General features: G+C 45.4%; 1 protein-coding gene across 5 annotated transcripts in view; it reads right to left on the bottom strand.

The window, feature by feature from the left end:
- The window catches only part of POC5 (POC5 centriolar protein), a 42,007-nt gene extending 31,352 nt beyond the window's left edge, over window positions 1-10,655 (bottom strand). For 2 of the 5 annotated variants that reach the window (XM_064140152.1, XM_064140157.1), the window contains exon 1: window positions 1,057-1,143. Coding sequence is in view for 1 of the 5 variants with exons in the window: in XM_064140158.1 (XP_063996228.1) it covers window positions 1,057-1,140 (84 nt within the window). In the remaining 4 variants the exon portion in view is untranslated. Of the gene's footprint in view, window positions 1-1,056; window positions 1,153-10,551 lie in introns of those variants that run through there. The other 3 variants (XM_064140158.1, XM_064140154.1, XM_064140155.1) reach the window with 3 other exon arrangements.
- Window positions 10,656-14,167: the final 3,512 nt, after the last annotated feature.

Below are 14,167 nucleotides of genomic sequence, written 5' to 3'. Positions count from 1 at the left end.
AGTTTGCCTTATCATTACCTACAAGGTAGCAATCTCCTTAATAATCAACCAGATCACTAAAGAAAATCCTGTTCTTTCAAAATATGTCACACAGTGCCCTCTTCCTGTTTTCCAACCACAAAAGGAATTTGAAACACAGGTAAGTAAATATTGCTGAACAAAGGCAGAGAAATCTCAGCCATGAGATATGGCCACAAACAGAGAAGCATGTGAACGTCAGAAATGACTTGCCAATAAACAGGTACTTTAAAAGCGACAAAGTCAATTCACATGGAAAAAAATACATTCCACCACACGCCAGAAGTGGAGATGTGCAGGACAGCTAGTAAAACTGTTTTTTGTCAAAACCAGTCTGTTTTTAACATAAGACTATCAAAACAATAAAAACTCTGCTGACTATTCAAATAGGAATAACCAAGTAATAAAGAATTAAAATCTGCTGTTTTCAGAAGAACCTGATTTTATTCAGGATCTTTGCATCCTTTCAAACTAATGCCGAACACAGTAAAGGAAACACCACCACCACCATAGTTTCAGCATATCTTGGAGTATTTGATGCAGCACAAAAAACTTAACATCTTCTTTCTAATATTAACTTGTCCTCAATCCTACTCCAAGGGAAATAAACCTATTAAAAACTGAATTTTAAAAAATAACATTGTGTAAGAAGCCTAACATATACCTCAAACCCCAGAAATAACGGGTTTCTACCCTAGTGTGTCAAATTTGTACTTGTTGGTAAGACTTAACATATACAAAAATAGTGCTAGATAAAAGGCAGGAAAAGTGCCTTTTGTATCTGTCATTAGTCAACATCTTAAGTTTAGGTAAGAATTTTCATGTAAACTGAAATTTCTTGTGAAATGCATATGAGAATCCAAGTGAAGATATTTTTATCTCAGTTTTATGCTCAACCTGCTTTTCATTAACATTTTAATTATTTTCCTGTACATATTGAAAATTAAAAAGATGCAAGATTTGTTAATTTCCTTGTAATTAACCCTTGGCAAATAAAATGCCATGACAGTGAACCAAATGAAGTCACTTCTTTCCTACCTGAAGATCAGACGAAACAGAACTGCCCCGAAAAGAGTCTTTTGGAAAAACTGGACTTGTGCTTTTCTCCTCATCTGATGACATTCTGCACAAAGTCTATAAACAAACGGTAGAAACTGAACTTCATTTTTCAGTTTCAGTAATCACTGTATGTTCACCAACATTTGCCTCAGGATCAGAAATTCTGCCACAAAAACTTCATCAACACCCATTCTGTGGGCTAAAATGATCATAGTCTTGTTATGTAACACTGGTAGGAAACTGTCCGATCCAAACCAAACTCAAAAATCACAATGAAATTTCCATTGATTTTAAAAGAAAGCAGTGGAAGACTCAAAAGCAACAATAAAATATGAGAAAACGTTTTTTACAGTGGCTCAGTAAGTTTAATGCCTTATGATTCATATATTACTCAAAGAATAAAGATACCAAGATTAAGAAAAGCCTTAATTTATAGAGACACTCCTGTATTAATCTCTTATTCACATCACTGTTTTGTAGCTTATCAGATTGTTTCAGTACAAAATTTCTGTAGAGACACAGGAGACTAAGCTATGCTGCATTTTTTTTCCTCCCCTGAACTACCTCAATCACAGTTTGAGCTGAGCTGATGCCCTTAACACTCCAGTCCAATACTCTAAAGCATTCAATTAGTAGTCAACATCAGTCTTCCATCTCTTTTTTGTCTCTTCTTTTATAGGCCCAGGGAGAAAAAAAGATATGGAAGCAGATATAATGCCTTAGGTTCAGGTAATGTCATTTATTCCAACAATTTCAAAGTAAGATAATGAGGTATTCTTTGAACATTTGGGAAGCAAGTGATATTGTACAGCTGACAAAAAAATGGAACATTTCCTGAAAATTATCTGTAACTTCTAATGTATTGCAGATTTGATTAAGTCCCTTCAGTGCAGATCTGGAAACTCTTGTGATAAAACCTGATGGGGGTGGGAGGGGGGTGGGGCAGGGAATGAAAGGAATTACAGAATGAGTGGAAACTGAGTATTAAGCAAGGTGAAATTGTTAATTAATATAGTTGCCTGATGCATATGAAAAACAATTGTTACACACTAAGCATGGAGCAGTCAGCTGAGTGTAAGCAGAGAAGGCGGCCACCATAAATAATTAGAGGAACTAACTACTTGTGATTTCCTGGAACTCAAAACTCATTTCTTCATGACAAGAATGCTGCCTCCTACAAGAGGCCACTCTTCCCTTCAAATCTGTAACTGTAACCTACCTGTTTGACACAGTCTTACAAGAATCAGTGTGATGGTTTGGGGGTTACCCCGCCCCTCCCACACTTTTGAATTTGCCCCAGCTAACTCAGACGGCCTCTGGGAATATAGATGAAGCAATTTATTTACAGCTAGCAGAATTTACAAGCAGCTATTTACAATATATACAGTTATATACAATTATATACAGAAATATACAAAGGATAAACAATATGAAAGCACAACTCCCCTCCCAGAAACCTGAGTCCCCAGGAGGGGCTCTCAAACCACCCCAACACCTCCCCCCGGCCCTCTCAACCTTACCCCAGTTCTCAGGAAGAAAAGAGGTGCAGGCAAGAGGTTAGGGAGCAAGGTTAGTAGGAGCAGGGTTAATGAGATGTGACCAGGTCCAAGGCCAAAGCAAGAGTGAGAGACAAAATGGAGAATGTTTTCTTCTTCTTCCCAGAGTTCTCAGCGTGACTGTGAGAGAAGTAGACACAATTGTTTTTCATTTCACTGCCTGTTATCTAGTTCTTCTACCAAAACATTCCAGCTTGCTTCAAACTAGCACAATCCACCCCTGTCTACTTCGCTCAGAGTATCGCTGAGAATAATCCAATCTAATCTAAACCAATATTTACAATAAAACAATATATACAAGTTCAGTTCACACTTCAATCAGATATAGGTGATTCAAAAGCTCAGAACAGGGACTCCCAGGTGACGTTGGGTTCGTGCTCACGTACTGTAGATTCTATCGTAGATTCTCTCAGTGTTGGGCGCCGATGTTACCTAGAACAGAAAACTCCTAACAGCTTGAATTTAAACTCTCTCAGCTAAAGTTAGATTTCTCTGTGGAATACACTGGATTTCACCATTCTCCTGCATTACCCAGTATGTATGACCAGGACCTTCAGCAGAAACCACCCCTCGGACAGGTTTCCCTTCGCCCGAAGGAGAAAATACCCAAACAGTTTTCCCTAACAGATTCTTCTCATGTACAACAGGAACTTTATCACCGTCTACTGTTTGGACCAAATCTGATTGTGCAGGTCCTGCTCTATTTACTGAACCTCTACTATTTACCAACCAGGTAGCTTGTGCTAAATGTTTGTCCCAGTTTTTCAGAGTTCCACCCCCCATGGCTTTCAGGGTGGTTTTCAGCAAACCGTTGTAGCGTTCAATCTTCCCTGAAGCTGGTGCATAGTAGGGTATATGATAGATCCATTCAATACCATGCTCTTTGGCCCAGTTTTTCACAAGATTGTTCTTGAAGTGAGTACCATTGTCTGACTCGATTCTTTCTGGAGTTCCATGTCTCCACAAGATTTGTCTCTCCAAACCAACAATGGTGTTACGTGCAGTAGCATGTGGAACTGGATAGGTTTCCAACCATCCAGTGCTGGCTTCTACCATCGTTAGCACATACTGCTTGCCAGAACGAGATCTAGGTAAAGTGATGTAGTCAATCTGCCAGGCTTCACCATACTTGTACTTTGACCATCTCTCACCATACCATAAGGGCTTGATTCGCTTAGCCTGCTTAATAGCAGCACAAATGTCACAGTCATAGATGACTTGGGTGATAGCGTCCATGGACAAGTCAATTGACCTATCGCGAGCCCATCGGTATGTTCCATCTCTGCCTTGATGTCCAGATGAGTCATGGGCCCACCGAGCTAAGAATAGTTCACCTCGGTGTTTCCAATCAAGGTCAATGTCAAGTTCAGAGTTGGTATCAACTTGAGCAATCTTAGCAGCTTGGTCTGCCTTCTGGTTGTTGATGTTCCTCAGTGGCTCTGCTCTTAGGCATGTGTGCATCTACATGCCGCACCTTCACTGGAGTTCTCTCCAGCCGTGCATCAATGTCCTGCCATAGATCAGCACACCAAATAGGCTTTCCTTTCCTCTGCCAACCATTCTTCTTCCAGTCCTTTAGCCAACCCCATAGAGCATTGGCTACCATCCACAAGTCGGTGTAGAGGTAAAGGATAGGCCAATTCTCACGTTCAGCCACATCAAGAGCAAGTTGAACAGCTTTTACCTCAGCGAACTGACTGGATTCTCCTTCTCCATCTCTCGTTTCGGTAACTCTCCTGGTTGGACTCCAAACCGCTGACTTCCATATTCGCTTGTTCCCAACAAGACGACAGGAACCATCTGTGAACAAAGCATAGTTCTTTTCCTGATCAGAGAGATCACCATAGGGAGGAGCTTCCTCAGCACGAGTTACTTTCTCCTCCGGAGGTTTGGAACAGTCTGTGCCTTCTGGCCAGTTGGTGATCACCTCCACCAGACCAGGTCGGTCAAGATTACCCATTCGTGCTCGTTGGGTTATCAAAGCCATCCATTTAGACCAGGTTGCATCAGTGGCATGATGTGGTGATGAATCTTTGCCTTTGAACATCCAGTTAAGAACTGGCAGTCTAGGAGCTAAAAGCAATTGTGACTGAGTTCCAATCACTTCAGAAGCTGCTTTCACTCCCTCATAGGCTGCTAGAATCTCTTTCTCTGTTGCAGTGTAATTTGTCTCTGAACCTCTGTAACAACGTCCCCAGAAACCAAGTGGACGACCACGTGTCTCATTTGGAGCTCTCTGCCAAAGACTCCAAGTTGGACCATTGTCACTGGCAGCCGTGTACAGAATGTTTTTAATGTCCGGACCAGATCTCACAGGACCCAAGCCCACTGCATGGACTACTTCTCGTTTGATCTGATCAAAGGCTGCTTGTTGTTCAGGTCCCCACTCGAAATTGTTTCTCTTACGAGTCACATCATGCAGAGGTTTGACAATCTGACTGAAACCAGGAATGTGTAGTCTCCAAAATCCCACCACACCAAGAAAAGAAAGTGTGTCCTTCTTACTGGTGGGAACTGCCATGGTAGAGACTTTGTTAATCACATCCTGAGGAATGTAACGGCGACCATCCTGCCACCGCACTCCCAGAAACTGAATTTCTTTGGCAGGTCCTTTGACCTTGTCTCTCTTAATGGCAAAACCTGCTTGCAACAGAATGTCAATGATTTTGTTACCTTTCTCGAAGACTTCCTCAGCAGTTTGGCCCCACACAATGATGTCGTCGATGTACTGGATGTGCTCTGGAGCTTTACCTTTCTCCAGTGCATTGTGGATGACTGAATGACAGATGGTTGAGCTGTGTTTCCACCCCTGAGGCAAACGGTTGAACTGGTACTGGATTCCTCTCCAGGTGAATGCAAACTGAGGCCTGCACTCCTTTGCTATGGGAATAGAGAAGAAAGCATTAGCAATGTCTATGGTTGCATACCACTTAGCCTCCTTCGATTCCAGCTCGTACTGGAGTTCCAGCATGTCCGGCACAGCTGCACTCATGGGTGGTGTCACCTCGTTGAGGGCACGAAAGTCAACTGTCAGTCTCCAGTCGCCCGTAGGTTTACGCACAGGCCAGATGGGACTGTTGAAAGGTGAATGAGCTTTCTCTATGACAGCCTGACTCTCCAACTGACGAATCAGCTGATGAATGGGCAACAAAGAGTCACGGTTAGTTCTGTACTGCCTATGATGAACAGTTTGGGTTGCAATTGGCACTTCCAGGTCCTCTATGTCATGATGTCCCACAACTGCAGATTCATCAGAAAGTTCAGGTCTAATAGACAATTTCAATTTATCATCCTCAATCTCTACAGATGCTATTCCAAAAGCCCATTTATGACCCTTAGGATCTTTGAAACAACCTTGTCTCAAAAAGTCAATTCCCAAAATGCAAGGCGCATCAGGACCAGTTACAATAGTATGTGTCTTCCACTCTTTACCAGTTAAACTGATCTCAGCCTGTACCTTAGTTAACTCTTGAGATCCACCAGTGATTCCAAAGATAGAAATGGACTCTGTCCCTTTGCAATTAGATGGTAATAAAGTACACTGAGCACCTGTGTCAACTAAAGCCCTGTATTTCCGAACTCTTGAACTGCCAGGCCACCTAATGAATACATTCCAATAGATTCGGTTTTCTCCACTATCCCTTTCCTCCTCCTGGCTGGAGGCAGGGCACCCCTAATGCTGAACATGGCATGTAGGGTGTACACAATGATTGGTGTTGTTGTGAGAGGAACTGCAACTGTTGGAACAATTGCAGTTGCTCTCGGGAGCTGAAGAAGTGACAGCTACCTTTCGGGCATTACTGCCTCTGTTTCTGCCACTCTGCAGATCCCTGACTCTCTTTGAAAGAGCTGAAGTAGGTTTACCATCCCATTTGTTCATGTTCTCACCGTATGTGTCACGCAGAAGTATCCACAGTGACGCACGTGATTGCTGCTGTCTGGGTGGAATTTGTCTCCTCCTGGGCTGGAATTGCCTTGCAGGAGGTGGGCGTCTGTTCCTGACTGCAGAAACATGCACCCATTCAGATGATGCAGGAATGGTATCCTTTACCAGATTTTTGAGATCCTCCTTCAGTTCTTTCATGCCATTTCTAATGCCATTCTCAATACTATCTTTCATCTCTGTAGTCATAGTCTTTATGGCACAGATTATACCAGAATGTGACAAGCTGTCCTCAATCTGCCTGAGCTGGTCAGTGAATTCACCAACAGTGAAAGATCTTCCATTATCACTCCTTGCTAGGAATTTGCTGGCCAAGATGTTAGCATAGGATGAAGGAGCAAGCTTAATCAGCTTCTTCATGAGACCTGTTCCCAAAGGAATATCGTCAGGCTCATGAGTACCATGATCTCCATAAAGCACTTCCTTCACAGCAAACTCCTTCAGAAGCTTAATTCCCTGCTCAACGGTGTTCCACTTCTTGGCAGCCCATGGCAAATCATCTCGGGAAGGATATCTCATAGCCACAGCCAACAGAAGGCGTGTCCACAAGCTAACCCTACCAAGAGGACTTGCTAGGTGTTTGTCCACTCCACTCTCCTTAGTGAGTGGTCCCAGCTGCTTGGCAGACTTGTCTCCTACCTGCAGAGCATTAGCACCAATGCCACGGCATCTCACTAGCCAGCTTAGGATTGGCTCACCTGATTCCCTTGTGTATTCCTTCCTAACTTCCCTGACCTCTCTGAGTGGATCCTTGGAACCCTGGATGTCATCTTCCTCCTCCTCTTCCTGTTGTTCTGGTGGTGCCGGGCCTAACACAATCTTCCTCATAGCATTCCTAAACTCATGGGAACCATCCTCTCTCTTGGCAGCTAACCTCACAGTGCTCCTCTCACTTGAGTATTGTTGTCTCAGCACATCTACAAGGTCTCGCAGACTAACTGCCTCCTCTTCCTCCTCTTGCTGCTGATCACCAGAGGTCCCCTCTCTTACATCCTCCTGTGAACCACTCTTTGTCTTAGCTTTTGCCTTAGCAGGTGCCAGAAGGGCCTGAGCAGCAACAGACTTGGATGTGTCTGCTGGAGGATTTGAATCTTTAGGAGTCTGACTTGGAGGGTTTGAATCCTTAGGGGTCTGACCTGGAGCTTGTGAGTTCAAGTCTGCCTTGCTTTTAACAGGAGGATTTTGGTTCTGGTCTGCTGGCTGGGGGTTTGAATTAGCTGAGCTGGTGTCATTAGGATTTGGACTGACTGGGCTAGTGTTACCAGCATTAGCATTAGCATTAGTGGGATTGTTTGCCTGTCCTCCTGGGATGCCTGCCAACCCTGACGTGTTTTGATTGTTGCAAGGAACATTCTGATTTTGGGTATTTGCCTGTGCTCCTGAGGCTCCTACCGAACTCTGTGGATTGTTGTTGTTTTTGTTATCAGTGTTTATGTTAGTGGTGGGAACACTGGCTGTGTTCCCAGAACCTATAGAGGAGGGTGGAGAGGCTGGCAAGGGGGAAGCCGATAACTGTGTTCCCTTGTTTTGCTGTGAAAGAGACTGCTTCTGAGACACAGAATTTTTCCTAGTCCTTACAGAAGCTGGTTTTGAATTTTTCACCAATAATGCCAAAATTAATATGAATATTAAAATCATGAGGCAAATATTAAAAATTGTGAGAAGAAAAACAGTTTTACACGAGCATGTACCTAGGCAAACAGTTGGAATTCCTGTCTTAGGCTGAATAACTCTCATTAGAGCCATATTTAAAGCAGAATTTCCATTGATTGTCACATTATTGACCAGAGCTCCTGTAATGTCCTTGGTAATATTCTCAGAGATATTAAAACCAGCATAACCAAGAATCAAATCACCCCAGCTCCAGAACATATCTGAAACCTTAGCTTTAGCCTTATTATAAGCCAGATCAATGAAATAAGCAACAATTTGACCTTTTAACCAACTAAATACCAAGAAAACAAAACCAGACCAGAGCAATGCACCAACCAAATACAATAGCTGCTTGATTAGCTTCATCTTAATTCCCAGAGCTAATTTCCACTCACTGAAATATCTAGCCCCACGTTGGGAAAGCCAATTACAAATGTGATGGTTTGGGGGTTACCCCGCCCCTCCCACACTTTTGAATTTGCCCCAGCTAACTCAGACGGCCTCTGGGAATATAGATGAAGCAATTTATTTACAGCTAGCAGAATTTACAAGCAGCTATTTACAATATATACAGTTATATACAATTATATACAGAAATATACAAAGGATAAACAATATGAAAGCACAACTCCCCTCCCAGAAACCTGAGTCCCCAGGAGGGGCTCTCAAACCACCCCAACACCTCCCCCCGGCCCTCTCAACCTTACCCCAGTTCTCAGGAAGAAAAGAGGTGCAGGCAAGAGGTTAGGGAGCAAGGTTAGTAGGAGCAGGGTTAATGAGATGTGACCAGGTCCAAGGCCAAAGCAAGAGTGAGAGACAAAATGGAGAATGTTTTCTTCTTCTTCCCAGAGTTCTCAGCGTGACTGTGAGAGAAGTAGACACAATTGTTTTTCATTTCACTGCCTGTTATCTAGTTCTTCTACCAAAACATTCCAGCTTGCTTCAAACTAGCACAATCAGTGTTACTGCAAGACCAGCGTGTGCGCCTCCTTTCACTACTCACTTCCTCTACACCTGTGTACTGGCCATCTACTGTGCCTTACTGGATGGACTTCACTGACTGCTTTCACTTCTTGAATGATGGTTTAGTGTCCAGTAACAGTTTACCGCTTTAAGACTGAGCTTTCCCCACATTTCTATGTTTTGCCTGTCTCTATCGCCAATGTTTGTGTCTACAGCCCAATCCTGCATTTTGATAACTGCAACATTCTATTGAAAATTGCAATAAACCTAAAATTCTGGAAATCTGCTTAGATGCAAAATAACAGATTGAATTACTATGATAAGAAAAATACAAGTCTTTCAAGCTGATGCTTGCAAACAACAGTCATGTCATGCATAACTTTTCTGCTCTGATGTCAAATCACAGAGTTCAAGAAAATACTGGGTAAGTTTCTAAAAGTGAAATCAAGGAATATTAAGTAAGACATCACCTCCACATCAACAAGTGGATTTGCTAGGCTGTAAATCGCTACTTATTGAGAATCAAGTGAGAGGCCCATCCTCATGCACACCATTTTCTTCAATTTTTTCTCAGGCATCTGCCAATAGATATGTCTGACTTCATTAAAGGATTCCCACTAACATCAGGAGTTTCTTCTGTAAGTGTAGGACTATAAGACAGCCACCCTTAGAAACAGGATGCAATCATAAAGATTGTTGGTCCGAATTACTATAGCTGTTTTCATATTTCATCTTTAATTGCTTGAGCTATGCTCAGGATTCTGTATGCTTGGGGTTTTTTTTTTTTTTTTACTAGAAGTGATGCCTACCAAATAATTTTATGTTATATTCACAACGGACTCAACGCCTAGGAAAGAGAACTGCTCCATCTCTCAGTGCAGGCATGGCATATTCTTTTCCCTTTAACTGGACTGCTTTGTAATGCAGCACTGCTCAAATCTATGTTTTTAAACTTTTCATTACAGCACCTCTGCAGCTACCCCTGACGCCTGCCGAGACGATACAAGACTGACCACCGCTGCCATGCCAACTACCGACAGTAAGGCCGACCCGCAGGAAGTCACAGGCACCCGGAGGGACAACCCAGCAGGCACCCGGAAAGCGCACGACTCCCTAGGGGAACAGGAGATTTTTCTATACGCTTCTGGTTTTTTTATAAACAGACCCTTTAAGGCAACCTCTCCACCAACCCGGGAGCGAGAGGGGCCCAGAGGCCCCCTCAGAGGACGGAAGCTCGCTTAGGTGTGCGCTGCGGGCAAACCGCTGGGCAGAAACGCCGAAGTTACAGAAAAAGTACTGTGACGGTCACAGACTACGGGGGCGCAGCACCCCAGATCACCTCCCGTCACTCCCTCTCACCTGTGGGCGCCAGCCGTCCCCAGCCGCCGGCCGAGGCTCTGTTTCAAACTACCAAGGCAGAAGTAGAAGCAGCTCTCTGACAGGCTCAGGCAGCGTTTAAAAAGCCGTCTCTGACTGGGCAGTTTAGCGATGAACTAGCCAATTAACTTGCTCGGCCGAGGGGGCGTGCGTGCCAGTCGATCCCGGCCTTCCCCTTCTTTGGCCTGTGACCGCTTCGCCTGCCACCGGTTTCTGTTTGCGGGCAGCTGCGGCGCGCTGATTGGCGGCAGCGCTCCCGGGCCCGGTGCGCGGGCGGCCGATGGACGTTGGCGGCGGGGCGCGGGGGTGCGCGCGAGCCGGCCTGCGGCGCGAGGCGTGCGCGGCTGCGGGCGGGACTGGGCGTCCCAGCGGCGCTGGTGTGGGGGCGGGCCGTGAGCGACGCCTCTGGGATCGCTCCCGCGGCAGCGCTGGCGCTGGGGTGACTCGGGGCTGCGGCGCCCCTGGCCGCGTCCCAGGCAGTGGCTAAAGGCCTGGTCAGTGCTAGCCGGAGCACAGGAGACCGTGCCAGCCTAGAAGCTTGGACGAGGCGAGGTGGAGGAGCTTGGAGTTTTCGTGTGATTGAAGGCCATTGCTGTGGGGAGTGAAGGTTCTTTGGTGGAACTACCTTATTCTAAACACCAGTGCCAATTCACACGTCAGAAAACCTTGCCAAACACATCCTTTAAATAATTTTTGCAGTGACGTGAGAAGGAGCCTCGGGGCTTGTGGTTTCCAGCATTTCTGTAAAACCTCATGTAGGTGTACCTGCTTCGTGAATTCAGGCGTTACTGCCAACCTTGTGGTAGGGCTGTGTGTAGTACCCCCCATCCTAGGAAAGCTGTTGCGTCATGTGGTGGTTTGGGTGTTCCCCACCCCACCCCCCCCCCCACTTTAGAAGTACCCCACTAGACTCAGCCGGCTCTGGGAATATAAATGAAGCTATTTATTTACAGCTAGCAGAATGTACAAGCAGATATTTACAGTATATACAGTTATAGACAGAAATAGACAAGGTAAAAGTAATACAGAAACACAACTCCCCTCCCAGAAACCTGAGTCCCCAGGAGGGGCTCTCAGCCACCCCTGCACCTTCCCCCTGCCCCTCTCAACCTTACCCCAGTCCTAAAGAAGAATAGAGGTGCAGCCAAGAGGTTAAGAAGCAGAGGTGAGTGGCAGGTGAGGTTAGGGAGATGCAGCTCAGTCAAAGTCCAGACCGAGAGTGCCACAAAATGTCGAGAGTGTTACCTAGTGTTTACCTTCTTCTTGTTCAGCAAGACTCTGAGGGAAGCAGACATCACCACTGTTTTCCTTTCATAGCCTATAATCTAATTCTTTTTCACCAAAACATTCTAGCCTGCTTCAAACTAGCACAGGTCAGCACTTGAAACTTGACTAATTGGTGTGATCCCAGAGAGAATTGCTTCTTTAACTGTTATCTCAGAGCTATAAGAAACTAAGTTTTAAAGATTTTCTATCAGCTATCAAGGAGTAGAGTACCTTTGCTAACCTTCATTTATCCTGGTACCATCTTAATAGTTTATTTTGTAATGATTTGGGCTGGGAAGGCCCTTAACAATCATCTAGTTCTGAATCCCTGCCACAGGTCCTGCTGGACCAGGTTGTCCAACCCCTCCTCCAACTTGGCTTGCAATGCTTCCAGGCTTGGAGCCTCCACAATTCCTCTGGATAACCAATTCCAGTGTCTCACCATCCTCACAGGGAAAAAAAATCTTCCTAATGTCTAAATAGCTTCCAGTTTGAAGCCATTACCTCTCATCCTATCTCTACAAGCCTTTGTAAAACGTTCCTCTCCCAGCTATCCTGTAGGCCCCCTTCAAATACTGGAACACAAACAAGGTCTATGTTGAGCCTTCTCCAGGCCAAACAACCCAAACTCACAGTCTGTTTGCATAGAAGAGGCGCTCCAGCCCCTCTGGTCATCTTTGTGCCCTCCTCTGGGGCCACGCTAACATTTCTGTGTTAAAACACTTCTTGTGTTGCAGGCTCTACATAGAATCCACATAGAATCCACATAGAATCCGCATAGAATCAACCAGGTTGGAAGAGACCTCCAAGATCATCTAGTCCAACCTAGCACCCAGCCCTATCCAATCAACTAGACCATGGCACTAAGTGCCTCATCCAGGCTTTTCTTGAAGACCCCCAGGGACGGTGCCTCCACCACCTCCCTGGGCAGCCCATTCCAATGGGAAATCACTCTCTCTGGCAAGAACTTCTTCCTAATATCCAGCCTATACCTACCCTGGCACAACTTGAGACTGTGTCCCCTTGTTCTATTGCTGGTTGCCTGGGAGAAGAGGCCACCCCCCACCTGGCTACAATGTCCCTTCAGGTAGTTGTAGACAGTAATAAGATCACCCCTGAGCCTTCTCTTCTGCAGGCTAAACAGGCCCAGCTCCCTCAACCTCTCCTCATAGGATTTGTGCTCCAGGCCCCTCACCAGCTTTGTTGCCCTTCTCTGGACATGTTCCAGCACCTCAACATCTTTCTTGAATTGAGGGGCCCAGAACTGGACACAGTACTCAAGGTGTGGCCTGACCAGTGCTGAGTACAGGGGAAGAATAACCTCCCTTGTCCTACTGGCCACACTGTTCCTGATGCAGGCCAGGATGCCATTGGCTCTCTTGGCCACCTGGGCACACTGCTGCCTCATCTTCAGCCTACTATCTACCAGTACCACCAGGTCCCTTTCCTCCTGGCTGCTCTCCAGCCACTCAGTCCCCAGCCTATAGCGCTGCTTGGGGTTGTTGTGGCCAAAGTGCAGAACCCTGCACTTGGCCTTGTTAAATCTCATCCCATTGGCCTCTGCCCACCCATCCAGCCTGTCCAGGTCCCTCTGCAGGGCTCTCTTACCTTCCAACAGATCCACACCTGCTCCCAGCTTGGTGTCATCTGCAAACTTACTAATGCTGGACTCAATATCCTCATCCAGATCATCAATAAAGATATTGAACAGGACTGGGCCCAGCACTGATCCTTGGGGAACACCACTAGTGCCTGGCTGCCAACTGGATGTGGCACCATTCACCACCACTCTCTGGGCTCTGCCATCCAGCCAGTTCCTAACCCAGCACAGAGTGAATCTGTCCAAACCATCTTTAATGCAGCCTAGGATGAGATTTGTCTTTTGGGCTGCAGGCACACACCCTCTGCTCATGTCCAGCTTCTCATCCATCAGCACTCCCAATTCTTTTTCCACAGGGCTGCTTTCTATCACCTCATCCTCCAGTCTGTATTGATAGTGAGGATTGTTCTGGCACAGGTGCAGAACCTTGCACTTGCTCTTTTTGAACCTGATGAGGTTCACCTGGGCCCACCTCTCCAGCCTGTCCAGGTCCTTCTGGAATGCATCCCATGCCTCTGGCTTATCAACAGCACCACTAAGTTTGATATCAACTGATTTGGTAAAAGAAGTAGACCAGTAGAAATAAGATAGTTTTGCCTTTTTATTGTTGTTTTAATTATTTTTTTAAATAACAGGTTTCCCTCCCCCCCAGTGGAGTTGAAGATAAATCTTTCCCTATTTTTATATGCGTTAAATTGTTCTCTGTTGTGTTTTTAATGTATTTATGTGGTT

This window comes from Pogoniulus pusillus, chromosome Z (assembly GCF_015220805.1).
Source record: "Pogoniulus pusillus isolate bPogPus1 chromosome Z, bPogPus1.pri, whole genome shotgun sequence".
NCBI lineage: Eukaryota > Metazoa > Chordata > Aves > Piciformes > Lybiidae > Pogoniulus > Pogoniulus pusillus.
The sequence above is the reverse complement of the archived record's forward strand: the minus strand, read 5'-3'. Positions and strand labels throughout refer to the sequence as shown.